This window comes from Crassostrea angulata, chromosome 6 (genome assembly GCF_025612915.1).
Source record: "Crassostrea angulata isolate pt1a10 chromosome 6, ASM2561291v2, whole genome shotgun sequence".
NCBI classification, from domain to species: Eukaryota; Metazoa; Mollusca; class Bivalvia; order Ostreida; family Ostreidae; genus Magallana; species Magallana angulata.
In genome coordinates, this window is record NC_069116.1 from 9,035,942 (window position 1) to 9,061,609 (window position 25,668).

A 25,668-nucleotide genomic window follows, 5' to 3' on the forward strand; every position below is an offset into this window, starting at 1 on the left:
ACAATGCAGTTTAAAGGTAAAAGTGATGAAGTTCGGTCGGGTTTTGTTGATAGCATTTTGAAAGACGTTTTATATTATTTTACCTCTGTAGATTTTTAATAAAAACATTACAGTGCCATTCTCGGCGGACTTTAATTGAAAAAATAGCATAATGTAAAATGGTGAAAATCTGATGTGTTCAAAAAGTAGTTCTCAAGAGCAGCAGTATCAGAATTCTAATTATGAAGAAAGCTTTATAACAATACAGATTCAAAATAATCCAAACCCTAACTCAACTAATACTGTGGCCCCAGGAGCGGTGCAAAGATTTTCACATTGAATCTGATCTACGTGTTCTAACGTGAGCGATGAAAACCATGAGCCTACTGTCGATGAATCTTTTTAATAGTACAATATTACGCAGCTCTCTTTCAGATACCACTATAGGCTCCGTTTACAATGACAACGATTAATTCAAAACACTACTCTGCAACTTTCCCCGACAATGCGTCCAATTTATATTCAATGTTTTCAGGATAAAACACGCCAAACTTTAACGCTGATTTTTATATATATGTATTACATATTTAAACAATGACATATAGGTCCGATGGGCCGGGTGTGACAATAATATGTTATATTAAAATCATTACAACACATGTCAGTTCAATAAATGATTTACTTACTATAGGGACATAAGCGGCAGGAAATTATTTAGGAACATTTGGAAAATAAGTTTGATAACATCAACGCCACTACCTTCACTTTTCATAATAAAACAGGTAACACTTCCTATGTTATTATTTTACTACCTAAATGTGACATTGGTAGAGAAATAATTATTTCAGAAACTATTTATACAACAAAAAAAAAAAAAATAAATTATGAAATAATATCAGTTTATTTGAACTTTAATCACAAACAAACAAAACAACTGGATTTCAACACAAAAATGATAAATGGATTGTTTAAAACATTTCAAAATAGCAATGCCTTCTTTGTGGAAATGCTTTAACGTGAACAAGATTTGCAAAGATTCAACAACAAAGCAAGATCAACAATTTCACGCAATGAACAACAACATTTATGTACATACATTGAACGACCTCGGAAGTGTTACTAAGCATATTCAGTATACTTGTACAATGCCTAACAGTAATTACTATACAATGCCTTCAGCAATTACTTTACAGACAAAAAAAAGACCAAAAGTAATTACTATACAATGCCTTTCTGATCAGTTATTACTACGGTATACATAAGACAAAAACCGACAAGAACTCCACTAAGGAAATGAAACATTAACATAAGAGACAATTCAATAATGATGACTTTTCCTTAACCAACGGTTTTTTGGTAACGGACTGGATCACAAGCCTTGGCTAAAGATACTTGAGGATTTTGTACAGACGATGTAAATTTTGTTCATAAAGAGATTATTTTATTGCATTGTGCTGTTCATATATAACTGACATTCACACAAATACAAAATGGCAAGAATAAACTGTATCAGAATCTTTGAGGAATTTTATTGCTTTATAAAAAAAGTTTCAAAAAAAAAAAATGAAATATACAAACTTGCATGAGGACAAATTTAAATGACTGTGAAAACTGAAAGCTGAACAGTGGTAGTACAATACTTGTTTGATAGACAGATGTGTTCATCTCTGACTATGAAAATATGAGAAAATTGTAAATTGGTGTATATTTGACTAAAGGTAGACTTAGAACAGAGATTCAACAACATGTCAGGAAGCTGTAAAACACTGGGACTATCAGCTATCATGTAATGGTTAATCCAACACAAAATAGCATTGATTGCACTGTCAGATTGACATTGTTAAAATGACAATGATAAATGCAAACCCATATATTTATGTTATTACCAAAAATGTGACAGTGCAATAGATGTATTAGTTTAATTAAATGTATGGAAAAGATGAGGATGGAAGTTTTTTTCTGGATTGCAGAACAAAAAATATATTTATACCTATATTAACTGTTGTAAGTATTGCAAAAGACACAAAAATTTTTATATTTCAAAATACCAGTATGTATACTAATTTACATTACAATGTATGAGTTGTTTACAATTGTGTGTATTAACATAAACATTCATGTGAGATTCATATACATGTAATGGTATAAATGATAATTATATGTACATATAATATATATACATGATATTCAATTACTGACTAGATTAAACAATAATAAACTACTGATTCATTATGAATAAAAACTTTGTCAACAAATTGTAGAAAATAAGACAATTCTAACAAATATAATTGTTTGTAAAAGAATGTCTAAAATGAGATTTACAAAGGTTTTGATTTTACAAAATCTTAGATATTATTAGACTTAAATGTCTTTAACTTATATAACATAAATGGTAAAAAGACCCATTTTATTATGACACAGTCTCATCATTTGTTCACAAATAAACGACCCTGCTAGAAAACACAGACGGTAAAACTTTATAATTGATAGGTAGATTCAGTACATGATCTTAGGAAAGATATGCCATTAACAATATTATTAATGCCAACAAAAACAATTATATGAAAATTCTAAAATAAAAAAAAAGTTTCTGATACATGAACATGTAAATAATATCTTATAATGACCTTAAGCACAATGTTTACTAGACATTACATACATTGAAGTACAAGTATTTCTGATATACTCAATGCATTAACCAAAATATATGCAGGCTAAGAGCCATGTGATAAAAGTCAATGCATTGCTGAAGTATGTGCTATAATAAAAATAAATGTACGGCCATTTATATTTATGCATTTTGGACCGATCTTTGGTTTACATTATAGGGTAATTAAAAACATTAAGAATAATACTTTTTCATTATGTTAGGATAACAAAAAAGATATATCATTTCATTCATACACACTTGGCTTTTATTTCTAAAGCACCAATCAGTCAAAAAATACAAAATAAAATATAAAGCAATAAAACTTTTCCTTGGTACATGTGCACCCCAATCACATAACCACAGGAAATAATGTAGACAAGCTGTGTGTGTTTTAAGCTTCTTGGGCTCTATTTGGTACAGGGCAATCTGTTTTTCAGATGCTAAATGGGTTGATCACCAGACTTCACACTTTTTCTGGGGATTCATTGTAGAATTAACTGGGCATTTGTACTGCTCTGCAAACTCTTTGGAATTAGACAGAGTTCCTATAACTCTAAATAAAAACAAAACATGCCAACATCAGTCGATCGCTATCCATGTACGTTAGTAAAATAATTAACCTGGACGCATTCATCCAACCGAGACTTTAATTTGAAGATATCATTTTGAAAACTTGCTGTAAGTTATTTAAAGCAAATTGCATAAAAAATCCAAAAGATATAATCAAGAAATAGAGAAATATAGGCATTTCTAACACCAATACTTGTAGAAGTTGTGAAAAACATTCTACAGGTGTAGCTATATAGCTAGCACAGTTAACTAAGAGGAATTTACCTATAGATATAGCTAGCATCATTAACACAAATATTTACCTCTAACTATAGCTAGCATCATTAACACAGAGATATATTAGCTGGAAATATAGCTAAGCCTTGCACAATTAACTAAGATATATTTTTCTGTAGAGCTGTAGGTAGCATCATTAACTCAAAAATATTTATCTATAGTTATAGCAAACATTATTAATTCAGATATATTTACCTGTAGCTATAGCTTGCATCATCAAAACAGAGATATTAACCTGTGACTAAAGCTAGCATTATTAACAGAGATATTTTCCTATAGCTAGAATTATTTACATTCAAGACATTTACCTATATCAATAGCTAGCCCCATTAACACTGATATTTTTACCTGTAGCTTTAGCAAGCAACATTAATCCAGAGATATTCATCTGTAGCTATAGTACTATCAACACTTATTCACCTGTGACTATAGCTAGCACCTGTAACACTGAGATATTACCTGTGACTTTAGCTAGCACCAGGAACACTGAGATATTACCTGTGACTATAGCTAGCACCAGTAACACTGAGATATTACCTGTGACTATAGCTAGCACCTGTAACACTGAGATATTACCTGTGACTATAGCTAGCACCAGTAACACTGAGATATTACCTGTGACTATAGCTAGCACCAGGAACACTGAGATATTACCTGTGACTACAGCTAGCACCAGTAACACTGAGATATTACCTGTGACTATAGCTAGCACCTGTAACACTGAGATATTACCTGTGACTATAGCTAGCACCTGTAACACTGAGATATTACCTGTGACTTTAGCTAGCACCAGGAACACTGAGATATTACCTGTGACTATAGCTAGCACCTGTAACACTGAGATATTACCTGTATATAGCAGGACTGTGGGGGTCTGTGAGGATCTGTAGGTGGTCTGCTTCCTTTGTACTTGTAGAGCACCATACCTAAGCAACAAAATAGCTGTCATGAAGAATACATAACTGTCTTTTAGAGACATGTAACTATGTGAACTATGATTTGCGATTTCATAAGTATATAAAAAAGACATTCTGCAGTAAACTGACCTGTGCAAAGCCTAGAAAGAACAGCTGTTTGTGCGTTAAATTCAGCCCAGGCAGTGGTTTCTCTTTACCATTTTGTGATAACCAGTAATTGTAAGCCTAGTAAGAAGAATATCAGTAATTATAATCCATGTTCAACGTACATTTAGATATGAATAGGTATACAATCCAGCAACATTACAGCTTATTATTACCATTAAGATGCAGATCGTACAAAAATTTTGTTTATATCATTTTCTTTGAAGGACCAAAACCTTCCATCTAAATTAGACAACTTTTATCAAAATTTGATGAAAGAATAAAATATTCACATGATAGGCAGCTTTCAGTCCTCCATTGTCAGCAATGTTTTCTCCAAGAGTTTGTTTACCTTTCACCTAAAATAAAAAAAATTAAAGCTGCTGTTATTACACATACAAATACATTATATCTCATTTTATAAAGCTATTTGATAAGTATGCTTTTTTTAACTTAAAATATTGTCAACTAATGACTGATCAATACCTATTCCCATCACTTAAACAAGAGGCCCATGGGCCACATCGCTCACCTGAGCAACAATAGGTATGTTGAAATCACCTTAATGGAGTCATAATACAAACTATCTGGACAATATTAATACATGTAGATCCTGTATAAAAAAAATAAATGTATTTTTCCACCTGATATACTAATGTTTATAATCAAGTCCCTCTGTTAACAGGATGATTTTATACTCATATCACATATCACATCCTTCTTCCATTGTGGCCCCACCCTACCATGGAGATCATGGTTTTAACAAACTTGAGTCTAACTTACCTGACGATGTTTCCACACAAGTTTCAGCTTTCCCAGCTAATTAGTATTTGAGAATATTCAAGATTTAACCTATATATTCCTATGTAAAAATTTGACCCCCTATTGCAGCCTTACCCTACCCCAGGGGGTCATGATTTTCATGACTTAAAATGTACACTACCTGAGGATGGTTCCACATGATTTCAGCTTTCCTGGCCATATTGATCTTGACAATTTTTAAAATTTCTCAAAAATTTTCAATAATTTCTAAATACATGTACACCCCTGCGAATGTTATTGTCATTCAAATTTTAGACCACATGGTTTTATTTGACCCTCTCAGTTTCACAGTAAAAATCGTGCCTCGTGTTTATAGTCTATTATAGAGAATCTAGGTACTTGTAGTCAAATATAAATTTGACTACTGTATAAATACAAAAAGATTTTAAACTTTATGTTCATTAATTGGTGGATAAAATGTGTTCCAGAAATAAATGTGACAATACAAAAAAAAGTTTTTTTCTGCTGTTGCGACAATTTAACATGCGTAGTAGAGATCCCCCCTCAGAATTAATTTACGATCCGCGCCTGACCTAGTAATAACATCAAAAGTGAAACAGACTGTACTATTTTATGCAGAATGTTCCTTGAAAATGGCTTGATACACTAAGTTTTTATGCAAAACATTTACCCATTATTTTTTTTAAAAACATGGTATTGCACATCACAAGCATCAAACATGGCTATGATTTTATTAAGCAACCCAATGTTTATATATGTATTATCAACCACTCTACACATGGTTGAACACAAACGATAACTCTGTTCTGAATATCATCGTTTAATTTAAAAAACCGCTATTAGTGAAAAAAGACATACATCTTACAAGATGTTGATGTTTTAACATAAATCAAAGTAGAATATGATATGAAAATCAACCAGTACTTGCGTATTTTGAAAATATTATCCGAACACTTACACTTTCGCTCGAAATTTCACAGTAACTGAACAAATCTCAGTGAAGTCTCGTTAACTTTCATTCGAGCACCTCTGGATTTATTACATACTTAACAGGGTTTTAAACTAACTTGAATTTTTTGCTAGCCATGTGGGCTACTAAACTTCGTCATTCCAGGGGCCACATCAAAATTTAGTTGCCCACACTTTTCATTTAAAAAAGATTAAAAAAAGAGGGTTTTATTAATCTCATTTAATAACATGCCATTGTACATATATATTCATTCATATTAAATTTCGATTTCTGTTCAAATTTTCAAACACTTCATTTTCTAAAATTCATAACTCAAGTCTTCTGAATCAACCACATGTCTTGGTGTTCCTTTACATCTATATTGGTTAATCTATCTCCTATTAAAAATAAAAATCCTTTTCTTTTGGCTGGCTGATACAACCATTGCCATAAATCGAAGTATTATAACAATGCCGAAATCAGTTAGAGGCTTTGAAAGTAATGTTTCTTGGTACACTATGAAACGCTTGACTGATGAAGACCTTCAGTAGTCTTGATCATCAAGACGTTTAGACTTCACAGTGAAGATAGGTAAAGATAAGCGTCTGAGTGATCAACCTAAATTAAAATAAGAAACATTCGGACAAATTTGGAAAGAAGATGTGTTGGCATCAGGAATTGTTTAATTGCCATGTGGGCCCCTGGCATTTTCAAATTACCCACACGAAAACTTAGTCGCAAATGGCGAGTGGGCGATTGTTAATTTCAAACCCTGCTTAACAATGATAAAGAAAACATTCCGAACACATTCGTAGGGGTGTTGTATCTTCTCTTGAAAAACGCTGTGGTCCTTAATTTTCACAACTTTGAATCCCCTTTGCCTAAGACTGCTTTGTGCCAAGGTTGATTGAAATTGGCCCACTTTGTACTGTGAGTACTGGTCTAAGATTCACTGATTACATTACTAGTATATGTACTGATAAATGACTTACATGGTTGTCCCCTACTTTGTACTGTAAGTACTGGTCTATGATACACTGACCACATTACAGGTACTGATAAATGACTTACATGGTTGTCCCCTACTTTGTACTGTGAGTACTGGTCTATGATACACTGACCACATTACAGGTACTGATAAATTGATAAATGACTTACATGGTTGTCCCCTACTTTGTACTGTGAGTACTGGTCTATGATACACTGACCACATTACAAGTACTGATAAATGACTTACATGGTTGTCCCCTACTTTGTACTGTGAGTACTGGTCTATGATACACTGATCACATTACAAGTACTGATAAATGACTTACATGGTTGTCCCCTACTTTGTACTGTGAGTACTGGTCTATGATACACTGACCACATTACAGGTACTGATAAATGACTTACATGGTTGTCCCCTACTTTGTACTGTGAGTACTGGTCTATGATACACTGACCACATTACAGGTACTGATAAATGACTTACATGGTTGTCCCCTACTTTGTACTGTGAGTACTGGTCTATGATACACTGATCACATTACAAGTACTGATAAATGACTTACATGGTTGTCCCCTACTTTGTACTGTGAGTACTGGTCTATGATACACTGACCACATTACAGGTACTGATAAATGACTTACATGGTTGTCCCTTACTTTGTACTGTAAGTACTGGTCTATGATACACTGACCACATTACAGGTACTGATAAATTGATAAATGACTTACATGGTTGTCCCCTACTTTGTACTGTGAGTACTGGTCTATGATACACTGACTACATTGTAGGTACTGATGAATGACTTACATGGTTGTCCCCTACTTTGTACTGTGAGTACTGGTCTATGATACACTTCGTCCTGTTCTGGAAGTTGATGATAGACTGGTTGTTCCACCAGGGATGGAGATTCCCATACTTGTCAAATTCTCTCCCTGACAAACAAACAAGTAGGAAAGCTTTGTTATTGTTTAATAAATATCAGGTTTTATTAATTCTCTTTGGACATTTTCTATGTAAAACTAGGATGAATATACAAATGTACATGCTTTTTTAATTACTGTGAAATAGTTCCCTAACTTTTTTGCATATAGTGAATAGTCAGCAAAACTAAGCCCAGGCAGCATTTGATTTCCCTTGCTTTTAATCTCAAAACACCTCTGGTGAAATCCCGAGTCACTACGTTTTAAATTCAAAGTACAATAACTCTAACTTGTTTATTACCATCCAAGTCACTACATTTTAAATTCAATATATGGACAATAGCAAGTTAATTGCACCATTGAAAACAACTGAACAAAACTTGCTATCCTCCTCATAGCCAGTAAAGAGATATATGATATATGATACACATCTACATAGTTATACAAGATTCCAGATCTCTATTATCATTCAATAAATCTTATGCTACATGTATACAAGATTTTAAGATAAAACACCTTGGTCATCAAATCCATGAGTAAGTTCATGTCCCATCACAACTCCCATGGCTCCAAAATTCAATGACCTATAATAAGATAGTATACAAAATGCTTGAAACATTTTCCCCACGATCGTTATTACATTAAAAAATTTATCAAACTATTACAATCCATCATTGTTTTAATAGTTGTTAAACATACATTATTACAATCTATAATCTCTACTTTTGGACTTGTGAAAATTCATACATGTAACAAATCCCTACCTTGGAAAATCAATATCGTAGAAAGGAGCCTGTAAGATCCCAGCAGGGAAGACGATCTCATTTTTTGTTGGTGTATAATAGGCATTAACAGTGGGCGGGGTCATATCCCACCTACAAATTAGACCAATGACTTGTTATAATTCAACAGAATCAGAAACTGATTTCAATAAAAAAAATCATATAATATATTGTCTATGTGTTCAATATGTCACAAGATAATGTCTTGGTACAATCTGATTAAAATCAGATCCTTTGATCCGCTCACGAAGATCGCTACACTAGTGTAGAGATCTTCGCTAGTGTAGAGATCTTCGCTAGTGTAGAGATCTTCGTGAGCGGATCAAAGGATCTGATTTTAAACATATTGGTCTTGGTACATGGTACCATGGTACATATTATGTTGGTGGTTTTTATTTTCATGCTATAAGTAATTTTTCCAAATTTTGTTCAAATTATACCTCCTCCACTTGTTAGAAAGATGTAATAATACATAAAATATATTGGCTGTCAAGAAAATAAATGTATTCATTGATAATTGAGTTATCAAGTTGAACATATAAACATACTCAATGGCCAAACTCTTACATAAATCATTGCTTACTCGTTTTTCTTGGGTTTGGACCTGAGAGTCTGTAGATCTTTTCTAACAACAAACAATAAGTTCCTGATGTTGTTTTTGAAGTACTCTCCGGCAGACACCTCCAGCTGTAAAGGTGATAACCATGTGATAATAATAGCTATCACCTCGCATCTCCCAACACTCATTATCTAGTCCTCTGTTTACAGACCTACTTCTATCAGCATGGAGATAACTTAGTAAATATCTTGTATCAGACAACATCATAAAAGTGCACAACTTAAGAATTTCACTGGTTTTCAGTTTTTACTACTGTCTGTTATGGTTATTTAACAACTATTCATCAAAACTAATACTATTTGTCAAACCTTTATAATAATACTACTGGTACATATGTTGTATATCTATGATTTACATGTACAAATACTCAGATATTTCCCTATCAATCCCTATAATGCATATTTTCAAGAACTTAACAATCAAGACATATTTACTCCAATTTCCAAGAATATCTTACATCTTTGTACTCTTCGTTTAGCAAGGTGTGGTTGCTGATGTAACTTGGGAAGCCTATGAGATCAATCACAGCATTAGCCTGAAAAATAATATCATTCGAAATTAATCCATGTGGGCAAGGGTTACCCACGGAAACATTGGTGCCCTATGAATAATAATGATTCCACAGAAGTTAAAAATATGAAATCCCTTGAAAACTGGGCCATCAAGAATTTTATTGATTCAAAAGCAATCAGTAACGCAACCAAGAATTCTGACTATTAATTTTAAAGCAATCAGTATCATAACCAAGAATTCTATTAATTCTAAAGCAATCGATCTTGTAACAAACCTTGTCCCTGGCCGCCTGCCTTGTCTCGTCGTCCATCCATGACAGTCGGGGCAGGTTCTTCTTGAAGGCGTCCTTGATCTTATTCACCATGCTCTCTGCCTGCAGCACAGAGACAAGAAAATCCATGCCTCAAATACATTTAAGAATTCAAAGAGCCAGATGAACTAAACCTCTAGAATTGATCAATCATGTGTCAAAAAAGAGTATTTTATCAGAGGAATCTTGAAAAAATAGTTCTTTAGCTAAAATGAATCTGAGCTCAATGGGATTTTTTAAGGCATAAAATTTCAGGCTATAGTAAAGTTACTGATGTACAATTTATTCTATTAAAACCAACAAAATTTTTGTCAAATTAAGACATTATTCTAACTATATAAACCCTGATTTCTAACCCTTTGCTTGCTGTCCCCCTTGAAGGCTTCTTGGACAAACATTGCTCCCAGGGCCATTCCCAGCACATCATCCGTGTCTGTGATACAGTAACGCCATAACTCCTCCCCTCCCGTAGTGCCTGACAAATGTACACAGTAATTGTACTAAAGTCTGTCAAGAATTTATGGTGCATTTGCAATCTTTTCTTACACTAATGAAAAACCTAATTAAATGGAACATTTGCTAAACTAACCAAATTAATGTAAATATGGTGATGTACAAATTTTAATTTTTGCCAATTTCCTCTAAATACTTATAAAAAGAAGATAAATGATTGTTAGCATTATTTGTAAAATGACAAACCTTTAGTTCGGTATGTTAAATGTTAAATACATTGAATAAAAAATTCTGGTTTTCACAAATTTTTATAAAAATCACCTGACAATGCTTCCGTTAAAATTTTCTTTGCATTCCTGAAAGGCTTGGAGAGGAAGGATGTCAGAGAACTGACCATGTGCCACAAAAGGTAGTTATGTAGTGTTCTGCAACAAATGAATCAGGTTCATATTGATATTCAATCAAAGGCAGATGAGTGGTGGTGGGGGGTGGGGGGGGGAACTGCATCTCCATCATTATAATTTAAGAGGGACCACATTCAAGACAAATCCTGAATTTTGAGGATACTTTTTACATGTACATGTATTAACAAACAAATCTAATGTTTGAACAAATTTGAATTGGTCCAAATATTTCTAGGTTGAAGTATTTGAAGGACCTTGAATACAGAATTGATTTGCAGTGTAATATTAGAATTCAAGAAGAGAAACACCCCCCCCCCCCCTCCAAATAAAATCTTAAATCTTGTATCATACAGTTACCGTATAGATGAGTATAGATGAGTTACATGTAACAAATCAGCAGGAGGTAAGATGATGAGGTACTGGTATATTTTGGGAGGATGGATAATATCTGTGTCATTATTTTCACTTTATATTCAAAGTAATGTAATCAAATGTATAATCACTTGAATATATCACTTATGGAACTAAATGAACAAATAAATGTTGAATGTACTGAACTTTTATCCAACTGTAACACAAACCTTTTTCCATCTAATGTCTTTATTTTGCTGGTAACTAATGCTGACATTTTCCCGAGGAAGTCAGATGAGAAAGATACAATGGGCTCATCAGCTGCTAGTGTAATATTGGTAACAGACATCATCTTATGGAAAAATCTAGTCCAATTTAACTGAAATTAAAACAAATTGCATGAAAATCTCATTTACAACATAAGTGTATAAATCCAAATTTTAGTGAAAACTCAGATACATGTAGTTGCAAACATCTTTATGCTTAACATATAACAGTTTAAATTTTCAATAAACCAGTTACTAAGACATACAAAAGGAGCAATTTCCTGAAGATCTGTGATACTAATCTTCTGATAAATTTTCTCTTCATCTCTTCTCTCCTCACTTGGAACTGTGATCTAAAAAGGAGTCATGTACACACAATTATAACAGATTAAACATCTCTCTCTCTCTCTCTCTTCTCTCTCTCTCTCTCTCTCTCTCTCTCTCTCTCTCTCTCTCTCTCTCTCTCTCTCTCTCTCAGTGCTGACTAAAGATACTATTTTCCATGAACCACCACAAAACCATTAATATTCTCCCTCAGACATCCTTTTCAACTTCATTAGGTCAATTATCTGCAAAGGGGTTCATCATACATAACACCAGCAGGCATAGGACAGATATATCAGACATAAAATCAATGGCTCTCACATTTGCTAGCTCCGTCTCAAAGGCTATCACATTCTGCATTAGATTTCTGGTAGCATTCTTCTCACCTCCCATCAATACACCTACTGTAGTCATGTAGTCCAAATACGCATTTAAAACCTGCAGATATTATATTCATGATGTTATGATAAACTTCAAATGAGGTTATTTCCATTAAAGTGGTTATTTATGCTGGTGGCGAACTACGCATTTTCTACAGTAAAACAATACGTGTGGGTATTAAATAGGCGGATACATGATTCATCATTAAAAAGTTTAAATTTTTCACCATACATGCAGGGGTATTATCCACGATTTAAATCTTACCGTGTAACTAGTGTAAATTTCCACCACACGTAAATAACCACTTTTAAAGAAATTCATTAAAAGTAAATTACTGTTTGACTATTGTCGTTTTAGAACTTTTACTATAATTTACCTTTTTGTCAGATTCGTTCAGATAATACTGTCTTTCAGGCAATCCTAAACCTCCTTGATCGATCTGAAACATCATAAAGCAGTTCATTGAAACAGACTAAAATCATATGACTACTATTATGAAGAGGAACTGAAAAACTTGTTTGAAGTTTAAGGATACATGCGATGTTCCTCAGTTTTAGATAATTTAATTCATTTATTAAAAAAACAAAGCAAAATTTCCAATACTCATATCACTTAATTTTACCGGGTTAATTCATTTTAAATGATGCAAATACTGTAGATCAGGTAATCATGTAAAGCTGTAAAAGTTCAAAAATAAAATGCCAATTAAAATTTCTTGAAAGCTGTTGCAAAGTTATCCTACTTATTTTAAATCAAAATTCTGCCAAATACAAAACTCCCAATATTTCAAACACGGCTTATGAATGTGGTGTGTAAAGTGCAACTTCAAAATCAATTAAATTGAAAACTGTGGTTTGTAAAGTCAACTTCAAAATCAATTAAATTGGAAACTTTATAGTTCCCTTGACCTTGTGACTGACAGATCATAAGAGTCAACAACTACTGCTTGATGTTCATAAGATGCTGGTTTGACATGAGATGATGATCTACGAGATGATGGGAATATCAGGACAAAGCCGTTGACCTCAATGACCTGCTACATGTACATTGGATTTACATAGCTTAAGATATCTACATATTAGAGTACAACAAACCTGGAGAATATTGACTGTGGAGTTCTTGTCATCTACTCCCACCCAGTAATTAAACAGGACCCCAATTCCATAGGCCTTAATCTTCTCCACTAGGCTCTGGATGTCAAAGTTTTTGGTTTCATTCTGTTTTGGCCATGACCCAATTCCTGACAGAAACTCCTTGGCTGGCTGAGCCCCAAGCTTTTCGATAGTCTTGTTGACATCCATGCAAGATTCGTAATACTTTTGGGCCTTAAACTCAGCTGCACTTGACGATTTGTTCAGTGATTTTTCTGTGCCAACAAATAGACCAACTTCCATCAAAATTGTTCTTTAAAAATGTATTTTTCATGAGTAAATGTGTTATAAGATTTAAACTTTGTAAATAAAAACATGTATGAAATATCCATTTATTTTCTTACCTTTAGGAACAACCTCTTTGATATATAAATGTTATATGTGTACATGAGATAAGTTACGGTATATTATGAATTGATGACGCATCTTCTGTTACCCATCTTCTTCTTTGATATACATGTATTAATAAAACATTTAACTGGACCAAAGCAAATAAATGGGTTATACCAGCCCTGCACCAAAGCTAACCTTAATTTTTTAAATATAAGTACAATTAGTCTGCTGTGGTCCTTAAAATCAAGTTAATATGCACCCAAACCACCCAAATCTCTATGTGAGCATTTCCTTTACAAGAACTGGCATTTAACACTTATTTCCTGAAAATCATTCATGCGTTTAATAACTGGACAAATACCTACCATTTTAAGAACACCTGTTTAATGAAAATTATTCCAATGCAAGGCTACTCAAAGAAAATATTGTATTGCAGAGTAAAATGATTGCAGGCCAAATATATGGGTGATTTTTTTTTTTTCAGGGGGGGGGGGGGGGGCGGGGTTTGAAAAGAGCTACATGTAAGTGCAACATTGGCACACATTGTGTAGCAATTAACCAAATGAGTTTCAATGTTAAATGGTCAGAAACAAAATCTTTATTCCTATATGTTTCTCTGAAAACACATTTCAAATTTAGAATAATGGCATCATAAAATTTTGCTAATTTTTGCAAAACTCTCAAAAACTGACAAAATGATCATCTTTATTAAGATGAATTTTTTTACTAGAAGTTACATACATGGAAAAAAAAAAAAGTCCAATATTTTTGAGGGTGGATACAAACAATTCATGAGGTATCCAGCAATCTTTAAAAGCTTGTTGGTAAGAACTTGTCTTCTTTCCTTACAAAATTCTATATCTTTGATTTTGAAAACTCTTTAGATTGAATAAAAAGGAAGTGAACTGACCAATAACTTTCTTCAGTATGATCTGATTCTCCTGCCAAAGAACATTGAACGTGCCCCAGCGAGAGTGGCCTGATGGAAGGGGGTGCTTGTCCACCCATCCTCCACAGGCATACTGATAGAAGTCCTCGCAAGGGTCCGCTGTCACATCCATTGCATTGTAGATAGAGGCTGCCACGGTCACACAGGCTGGTGTAACACACACCGACGGGGACCCAGGACAGCTAGGGGTAGAGCTGGGAGGCGCAGGAGAGGGGGTGGGGCATTTCTTTGAATAGTTTGTTTTGATGATTGGAATGATGTCTCCACACTCTCTACAAATCTGTGCTAAAAGAATCACCAATGAGAAAATTAAATTAAAATCAGCACCATTATGGTAAAATCTTATGGCAATGTTTCTGAAAATGGAGATAAAAGCTTGCACTGTGGTAAATCTGTAATATATCATTTATTTATGCACAGATTCTTATCATAACTTAATTGTTTGACTTCTTACATTTCTGTTGCTGTGAGATTTTGTTGTCTGTGTTAGGCCTGGAATCCTTGGTTGCCAGGACGATGGCCATAATGAGGACAGTCAGCATGAGTAGAGAGCACAAGACGATCAGAATACGCTCCAGCAGTGTCTTACGCTGCCAGGAAAACACACTACTGCGGACCACCACCCCCGTGTCAAAGTCCAGGGCCCCTGGGGCACTGCTCTCTGAGGCCTCATCCTCCTCCAGATGGGTGTGTTTGTACCCCTTGTTGGACATCTGTGAAAATACAACAAGCATACAACTGAATACAAATAGTTCTACTTAAGCTGGCTGTAACTAAAATCAACTTATACAACATATTCCTAGCCGATCTAGACCTTCCTACAGGCACTTTGTGCAAATTTTCTTAATCTAAATACACCAGAAATATCATTTTCTCTGAACCCAAATTCATCATCAACTTACTTCATAAATTAAACCTGATTTTATGTTTCATATTTCAATATTTTTTGTCCCAGCACACAAATTCTGCTTCTCTCATTATTCATCCTCAAACATTTACATCACATATACTGCAACAGAAATTTGACAGTATTTTCACACATCATTTTAAAACTGATTTCATTTTTTTAACATAGAAAATGTCTCATTTTTTTAATACACTGTACATGAGAATTAGGTGTACTGTAAAAATGAGGCCTAACTGCATGATTACAGCTGTACTTACTCTCATATAGGTGCACGATTAAACAATGAATTATCTACTTCAGAGTAATGCTACATGTACCAGGACATTGACATAGTAAACAATATGTAAAAATAAATTAAACATTATAATATTTACATAGGTGTTAACTACTACCAGGAAACTGGCAATGCCCATATTGATTACTGCTACTAGCATCATATTATTTGTTGAAGAATTCTCCGACATCTGTTTCAATCATAATCATTGTCAGTTTTATAGTTTTTACAAGCATATTTCACGATCAATGTGAACACTACAGGTTATAAAATATTCATATCTTTCATATTTCATGTGCAGATAATGATTTCCCTGATTTCAAACTGCTTTATAACTCATTGAGATAATGCATCTTGAGGGGTCCTCAAAGCACTTGTATTGAAAATTGTATTTCCCAAAGACCGCTTCAGGAAACCAGGCATTTATAGGTTTTTATGTCTTACAGTGCCATCAATCAAGCCAGAGGCTGCTGCTGTTCTTGTCCCTTCAAAGAGACAGAAGCTGAGAAGAGGTTTCCCACTTTGACAGGCAATCAGAGGTTGTGACATCATAGAATCAACCTTAATCTTACTCCTCTATTTTGAAGCATTGTGGTGAATCAAAATCGATGAGATACATGCTATGAGGCAATACAATTATAGCTTAATAATCTGACTCTGTAAAACTTTAGCCTCTCAACAGACAATCGTTTCACATACAGCTTTGGCCTTAGAGGCATCACAGACAGCAGTATTCTATGAAATGTGCAGCTTCAGCATATAAATCACCAACCTAAATTCAATAAATTGTCGATCAGTATGTGTCAGTGCATGAGTAAACTTACCCAATTGATGATCTCCCAAATACATGTTTCATGATCATGAATGTAGTTTGATCTTTAATTCAGTTGAAAAAAGTTTCCATCAATTATTTCTATAGTTGCATGCTGGCTAGGAGAAATGTAGCTTATTAGAGTCTGTATGATTATCTGATATCAGTAATTTCAGTAACTACTGTAAAACACGGTTATAGCGAACACGCTTATAATGAATTAACGCTTACAGCGAAGTGAATTTAATTCCCTGTGACTTAATAACAAGTTGTAAAATTGACGGATATAACGAATTACCTTTATAACGAAGTAATATCGCCCATCCATGGGACTTCTTTATAACCATGTTTTACTGTAGATGGAGAGTGTATGTCTTTAGTCTTTACATACATCATACAGATTCTAATTGAACTTTTAGAGTAGAATTTGATAGCTGAAGGCCTGTTGTGTCAAATCTATAAAATATATATCAGCTGAATATCAATTTTTTTATTGTCACTTTAGGGTATCAGGCAACAAAGATAAGCATTAAAAGGTACATTTATCAAATTCAGTTAAAATAACATGGTCGTAAATCTACTGTAACTGAAAACTAATGGTTCTGGTACTCACTTGAACAAGTTTCAAATGACATAAAATTGATTAAAAAATGAAATTTTCAAAATATAATGGATAAAAATACCCATTTTTGGCAGTACCTTTGATATACAACACTAAAGGAAAATCTGACATTTTTAAGATAGAAATCAACGATAAAGAGGGTATTGAGAAAATAGCAGTACCGTACAAAATGACACGAAGTGAAACCTAAATAAAAATTGCATTTATAAAATTAATCTACCTGGTAACACAATTTGTACCAAGTAAACTCTTCCCCCTCCATTTATTTATTCCCAGGCATAACAGGTATGTGAAACACCTACAATGTTGACATATCAATCATAGCTGGTGTATTCCATCAGATAATAACACCACTGACCACCCCTCAACAAACAAAATATGTCATTTCTATCAAACTCCATTTTATCATCGCGTAATTTGTTATATTGATTTCTAACAGGAACAACATGAAAACATTAATAACGTTTTTTTTTTTACACCACAAAATGGAAATAGAACTTTGAGATAAAAAAAAAAATTCAACAAATTACAGAACAGAGATATCCATGGCGAGATATAGAGAGATCGAAGATATGTATCTTTAATGAAAGCGTTTGAAATAGATATTGATAATGTCTGGTGCATGATCTGACGTACTATAATAGAAAGCAAATTACAAACTATCCTTGTGAAGTTGAGAAAACCTTTGCCAACATCCAATGGTTTTGTAAATATTATTGTAATATTGACAAAATTCATGCTACAGGTTCTCTGTCTACACGACGATTTTCCTGTTACCAGGAATTATTAGGATTATTAGATTCATGTAGTGCAATCCCATTTTCTCTCAAGATTACACACAGCATTTCAACTGTAACCAAATCAAATTAAAATCCTTCTTTTCTGGTGTGCTTAGGAGTTACATAAATTCCTCCAAGAAGACTGATTTCCTTAGTTTGACATGCAAACAGATATTGTATGCTTGTGAAACAAATTTTATGCGCATTGATCAATTAGCTTACATGTAATTAATGAACATATCGTAAAAACCTTTTGTTTTACTACATACTGCACAAAAATTGGCCTCTCTCTCTCTCTCTGACTATAATATATATAGGTACATATATACACAGTCACAGAGTAACATAAAACATTTACACATATTCCTTAATGAGGAATGGGACCTCTCCAATTCTTTTGAAATAAACAATCAATAAAGTTAATAACTTTAAATTACAATAAATATACATGTAGTTTATTATCCATAGTTTGATCAGCAAGAAATATATATCAAATGGAAGGTCATGCATTTTTAACTAAAAGGCATTTCCTAAAGACAAACATGTAAATTGATGAAATGATTGCTGATAAATTTGAAGTTACATATTTCAAATCTAATGTGCTACACATATTAAAAGTGCTTTGATAATATTCATAGTTCTTAAAAGTGCAATTCAACATAAACGTATACATCATGACAGAGTAAATGTTCTTAATTTAACCGTAATCAGTGAAGTCCAAGGCATTAATAAGCTGACAGATTCACAAGGGATTTCATTAACTTGATGATGATGTAAAGAAACTTATCAGATTAGACAAAGAGATTGTCAAAGACAAGAGTCTAGATGGAACAGTCAGGATCTGTGTGTTAATTCGGTCTACACTAAAGTCTTATTATACTGGCATATTCCATGTTAGCCATATGATTTTAAAAAAATCAATATTTGTTGGAATTGCATTGCAGCAGGATTAATACTAAGGTACATATATTTGCAAACACAAAGTCAGAGAGAGAGAGAGAGAGAGAGAGAGAGAGAGAGAGAGAGAGAGATATCTGGTACATTTATTTTTCACTAGTTATAAGACATGTTAAAGTATCAATCCAGTTCTATGTAAAATAGAAAAATCAATGTGTCATAATACCACTACACTATGACAAATATCTCCTCTGCTCGAGAAACTCATAACCTGAAGTAGCGAATCAATAAACTATAAGGAAATTCACAAATTACAACAATGAGATATGGCCTTGGTGTAGGAAAAGTCAGGGGATAACTACAATTAACATCCTGTCTCATCCCGCGTTATATCATTTTGATAGCAGTGTAGATACCACAGACAGAAATTAATGCATTATTTATGGCAAACCCAAAACATAAAAAACTCTCTCACCTACCTGTAAATACATTTTATCCATGGAGACAGAAAACAGAATGTCAGAGGAAATTGGCCATTGATGAGACCAAGTAAATCCAATAATATTGAGTCACGACTTATTTAGCCATAATGCAAAGCGCACACTTGAAGGAGTATACCTAAAACCTCCGGTTAATTTTCCTGCGGTGATAAGGAAAGTGATTTCACCTGATAAGGACGGGTAAATATATACTCCTACATACACTGCTCTATATGACAACTGTGATCCCCCTAGTACGCGAGACCCTGAAGAAGAAGACGTTGGTATCCCCCACTACACTAGTAGAGCCTGCCACATGTATTGATTTACCATTACTGTGAAATACACATTGATTGCTGCTTCTTTTTTTACACAATTACATTGCATTAAATTTGATGTTGATGAAAAATAAGTTCTTGAGGCCATATTCTAGTTTATTAGGTACTTTAACTACATATACATGTATAGTAAGTTCTTTGGTTATAAATGTATCAAATTCATTTGGAAAACATTAGTTTCAAGCTTTTGTTGGCTAGCAGTGACTCTGCAACTTGAAAAAAATCAAACAATGATATGGATTTTATTGATTTTGTTCCTCTGTTTCCATATTTGACTGCATAATTTGAACAAGAATGCAAATATTTATTAATACAAAACACATCCATACTGACTTTTGAATAATCTGATATATTTGACTGATTTACGAACCATTTTCACTTCTACACATTCTAAGTACGCAATGCCTCAGAAGATGTCACTCAACTACAATGCCTCAGAGGATGCCACAAAACCACAATGCCTCTGAAGATGCCACTCAACCACAATGCCTCAGAGGATGCCACTCAACCACAATGCCTCAGAGAATGCTGCTTAACCACAATGCCTCAGAGGATGCCACTCAACCACATTGCCTCAGAGGATGCCACTCAACCACAATGCCTCAGAGGATGCCACATGACCACATTGCCTCAGAGGATGCCGCTCAACCCCAATGCCTCAGAGGATGCCATTTGACCACAATGCCTCAGAGGATACTGCTCGACCCCAATGCCTCAGAGGATGCTACTCAACCACAATGCCTCAGAAGATGTCGCTTGACTACAATGCCTCAGAGGATGCTGCTCAACACCAATGCCTCCAAGGATGCCACTCAACCACAATGCCTCCGAGGATGCCGTTCATCCACTATGCGTATACATCTTGGATGTACATGACGTAAGCTTTTCAAAATATATATAGTCAAACAAGTACTAGTACCAGTCTATAAAAGAGAGGATACTTTATAAAATAGTCCAAATTCTAAATTTTCTAGAAAATGTTATTACATCAAGGCTTTTATTTATTCAAACACATGGCTCAGTGGTCACGGGCATTAGGCCAGTAACTGAAAGGTCGCTGGTTCAAACTCCCCTGTGGTCACTTGAAGTTGTGTGTTGTGCACTTAGGCAAAGCACTTTATCTATATTTTCTCAGTTTACCCAGCTGAAATTGGGTACTGGCTTATGCTGGGAGTTAACCTGCGATGGACAGGTGTCCTGGCCATCCAATGGGAGTCAAAGACTCTCACCTGCTTAGCACTACTGAAACCGGGGATAAGCACCAGCCTTATGCGCCTTCATGGTACAGAGAAGAATTTAACTTAACTTTTCTTTTTCACAGAACAAAACTCCAAAAGTACATGTACTTAAAAACAGCTAAGTAACAATTAGCATCTACATACGGCACTCAGAAATGTTAATGAAGCACTTATTCCAAATGGATAAAGATTTATTTTGTAAGCTTCTAGGAGAATTCCTCAGCACCTAATCACACAACTACATAACACTAGAATTTCAAAACACTAAAAATAGTTTCATTGAAGAATTGGTGAAAGGTAGACAGATGGACTGGGTAAAGAACAAACTGATGTTTATGCAAAAATGATTTGGAAAATACAAGATTTTAAATAATTGTCAACTCTGTACATATGTATATACACCAACATAGAATTTTCTTCCAATTAAACAAGAAATATAATTTTGGCAATCTAATATTACTTTATACATGTACTGAATTTACTTACTAAGGAAAGAAATTAGAACTTAAAAGTGCAAATGTAATCATATTTCACATCCCACTAGTTTCAATTATTAACAATATTGAAACACATCATAATAATATCATTTTTACATTTGTAAAAAAAAAAAAAGAATGATCAGTGAGTGAAACATAAATACCTAGCACATACCACAGTATTAGCTTATGAGTCCTTCCTCCTGAATTCTTGAAATGACAGCAAATCAAAGTATCAAAGAACCCCACAAAACAAAGTCAATGAAGTCCTCCGTTCATGTTTAATAAATGCTAATTTCAATGATAAACATCATCTGTATATATAACCCTATGTCAGTGAGTCTAATGGAGCAGACAGGCATTGATCGCAGTGAAGTAAACAACCTTCATTCATTAGCCATTCGCCTCTTCGTTTTTATCCCTGCTGCTACTGACAGTGGTACAGAACACGATGTGCACCAGGTCTCACCACTCAGAACTCAACCATCAGCTTATTCCATTTCTTGGACATTAAAGTTATCTATTTGATCTTTATGTTAGAATTTATATTTCATATTTAATAACGATTGAAAGAGTAGATGCCTGAAGAAGGGAATGGTTGAATGCATTAATGGTAATAGGATTTTCTCATTTTCATATCCTACGTGGTTTAGGAATCTTATTTTCATATTTACACATTTCTACCTCACATTTACTTTTCTTTAATGAAATCACATTGGAATGAAATTTCGTATTTTGTTGATATATAATTTCAATTCTGCTTGTATATGTAATGCCCTATATTTGATTGGCTTAGTAAATTATTAAATAAATTACTATTTATACTACATGTGTATTATTTAGTAAATTATTTCTATAATATAATCTAATTAGATAAAATAATTTTATAACTGATAATATGTATTTTCTTGAATAAAGAGACATGTATGTATAATTAACTATAATAATTATATGTAAAAATCATTTTGTCAACTCTTAACATAAATATTCATACAAAGTACAAGTTTCTATTAATATATAATGGAAATCCCTCATTTTTGACAGAACATATTCTTACAAATGAAAAAAATATTGTCTTAGTTATTATGCAATTCCAAATTGCTAACCACAGCAACTTGTATATTTTTGTATCTCTTTTAAATTTGATTATGACGTACAGTATTTATAATGTAATCAAAAATGCAACAAATTCCCTTATTGCATGCAGTTATCGGATACCATGTACATGTATACTACAAAGGTATACAACTACAGTACTGTAAATTTTACTGCTTCGTTAAGATGTAATTTTGTTTATCAACTTAATTTTCAAATGGTATTATGACTTTATAACCCTTTTTTATTAATACGTAGAGGACGTTAATTCGTAGATGAGAGGTACCCACGAATTCCACAAAAATTGAACCACCACGAAATCTAATGATTCAACATGATTTAAACTGCCCAACATTAATGTATATCAAATGCAACAACTTTAGGATAGCAAGTTTTCCTGTAAGCCTTAAGTTTGTAAGATTGATCCCCAAAACGTTTTTGGATTTACTGACTCACTGAGGGATCAATGATCTTCATAATAGTATAATACAGAAAAAGTTGCTTACCAAAATTTAATTGTTACTTTTCATCTATTATGATGCAAATTTACCATATTTTTTGCAAAATAAAAAATTTCATTTTCTTGGCAGTTGCACTTCAAATTTTTATCCTACTTGGGATATAATATCCAAAATAGGCTATTATGTATCCCCTTTGAACGATTGCTTCCAACCTGATTAATCTACTAAAAACATAATTCATAGGTGTTTACAAGCCAATTTTGTTCATGACAAACAATATCTATTTATATATGTCTACTTTCTATACTTTTATGGTATAGAGGGTAGACTTATATAAATAGATATCGTTGTGCATTCAAAATTAGCTAGGGAGCGCCTTTGCTCAATTATGAACTGATGAAAACCATATTATACAAAATGGATTGCATAAAAAAAGACAATTAGATTAAATGTACTGCGTCATCTAAAGACAGTGGTATTCTAACATGTAGTATCTCTGATGAGCTTTAAGTTAAGAGGCTTTACGATGGTGCATTATGCAGGTTGGGACTAATCTCCCAAATGGGATATGATAGCCCGTTTGGGATATAATGCCCCAAATGGAATAAAAATTTAAAGTGCAAAAAACAAAAATTTTTGATTTTGAAATGCATTAGAATAGATGAAATTTTAGCGCATGTTCTCCGCAGAGCGTGCGGACTGAACATTGCCGAGTTACAACACATTTAATTTTGATCCGAATGAATGTATGAAGTCTTAGTCAGTGTTAGTATGGAAGAGTCGTTGAAGAGTTTACTAATTTATTTACATATCTACGCACAAAGTCTACACATCACATAAGAACAATCCACACAAGAAATAATCCACACAAGAAATAATCCACAGAAAAACATCATGTATGTATAAATCCAAATATATTCGTTATCTACTGCTACTCTTAATACACTGCTCTACTACTTCTACTTCACTGTCCACTGCTACTACTACTACACACTACTCTGCTACTTGTACTTTCACCTATAGTCTGTCCCAAGATATTTTTGCCGCATATTTTCTTAAATTATTCAAATTATAGATACCTCTTGGTCCAGACGATGTTCATTCAATAGTATGAAAAAATCCCAAGATTTCCCCTTTGAAACGCCCCCTCTAGCTTGTCGGGTATCAGTACACGGCTAAAAATAAAAAGTCTACGAGGTTTTTCCATTGCCAAGGAGATGAAGATGCCCGGATGATAACGTTGAAAAATTGCCCGAGGTGTCCCGAGTATTTCCGAATGGAGAAAAGATGTCAACATTCCCCATTATAAACCTCCGTAGGAAATCTGTTCTCATTCCTGTGAATTTTTACGAGGGAAAAATGATAATGTGTGAATGAAGTTATCTTGGGAATTTTCCCTTTCATCGATTTTAATTGCACTTCAGTCACAGGTATGTTGTTTTTATTAAAAATCGTTCAAATATGCAGCATAAATATCTTGGGACAGACTATACTTTTATAGTGAACAGTGCCTCCTCAGTGTGGGGAGTGAAAAATCTACCTCCTCAGTGTGGGAAGGGAATACATAATATCAAATAATTATAACGGTTCAGGCAATTAACTATTAATTATCACTATAATTAAAAGGTAATCAAGGGTATGGCATAGAGATAAATAAGGCTTACGGTAAATGAGAAATTGATAAGAGATAACACCTTACAATCTAAACACTAATCAGTACCAAGAATAAATTTGCTACAAAATACAACAACTTTTTCTGTAGCTGTACTATTATGGAGATTGATCCCTCAGTATATCCAAAACTTTTTGGGGATCAATCTTACAAACTATAGACATATAGAAAAACTTCTTAACCAAAAGTTGTTGCATTTAATTTAATGCGGATTTATATCAAAAATTTGAAAAAAAAAAAATTGTTTGCACTTCAAATTTATATACCATTTGGGCTATTTTATCCCAAACGGGCTATTATATCCCATTTGGGAGATTGGTCCTAACCTGTTATGTTGATGAACGATTCTAATTCTTTGATAACAAATGATTTAAATTTTCAACTCGTTAGAAGCTCTTCAAATTTCTTGTGAAATTCAACAACTGTTAAGTTCAATGGTGCAATTTTACATACCTCTTCAGTGACAAAAAGTTTGATTAAAATCACAATCACATGTTCTGTACCAAATTGTATTTCATGTTAATGTTTACATTATCGACACAGTGCCCTCCCTTGATGAAATAACAATGCGTACAAAAACTGCTTCGCACAAAACATTAAAAAC

The 25,668-nt window shown here is 33.5% G+C and overlaps 1 protein-coding gene across 4 annotated transcripts; it reads right to left on the reverse strand.

Moving 5' to 3' along the window:
• Nucleotides 1-861: 861 nt before the first annotated feature.
• Nucleotides 862-25,619, reverse strand: LOC128187125 (endothelin-converting enzyme homolog). Of its 4 annotated transcripts, none has more exons than XM_052857338.1 (20): nucleotides 25,518-25,619; nucleotides 15,470-15,728; nucleotides 14,977-15,300; nucleotides 13,677-13,948; nucleotides 12,959-13,021; nucleotides 12,523-12,639; nucleotides 12,144-12,230; nucleotides 11,842-11,990; nucleotides 11,178-11,281; nucleotides 10,760-10,878; nucleotides 10,368-10,466; nucleotides 10,038-10,115; nucleotides 9,545-9,648; nucleotides 8,944-9,054; nucleotides 8,696-8,763; nucleotides 8,067-8,191; nucleotides 4,830-4,895; nucleotides 4,522-4,617; nucleotides 4,325-4,401; nucleotides 862-3,182 (listed from the first exon to the last, which is right to left on the reverse strand). In XM_052857338.1, the coding sequence occupies exons 2-20, from the start codon at nucleotides 15,726-15,728 to the stop codon at nucleotides 3,083-3,085; spliced, it is 2,418 nt and encodes an 805-aa protein (XP_052713298.1). In that variant the 5' UTR covers nucleotides 25,518-25,619; the 3' UTR covers nucleotides 862-3,082. The 4 variants fall into 4 exon arrangements, with proteins under 4 accessions (XP_052713298.1, XP_052713299.1, XP_052713297.1 ...); XM_052857339.1 differs by lacking the exon at nucleotides 25,518-25,619 and adding an exon at nucleotides 22,012-22,347; XM_052857337.1 differs by lacking the exon at nucleotides 25,518-25,619 and adding an exon at nucleotides 19,785-19,955.
• Nucleotides 25,620-25,668: the final 49 nt, after the last annotated feature.

Coding starts and splice junctions, on each gene's coding strand:
- LOC128187125 (XM_052857337.1), bottom strand. CDS start 19,805: ATGGATAAAATGTATTTACAG. Junction 9,649..10,037: donor TAAACGAAGAGTACAAAGAT/GTAAGATATTCT, acceptor TCACCTTTACAG/CTGGAGGTGTCTGCCGGAGA. Junction 4,618..4,829: donor GACTGAAAGCTGCCTATCAT/GTGAATATTTTA, acceptor TCTTCTTACTAG/GCTTACAATTACTGGTTATC.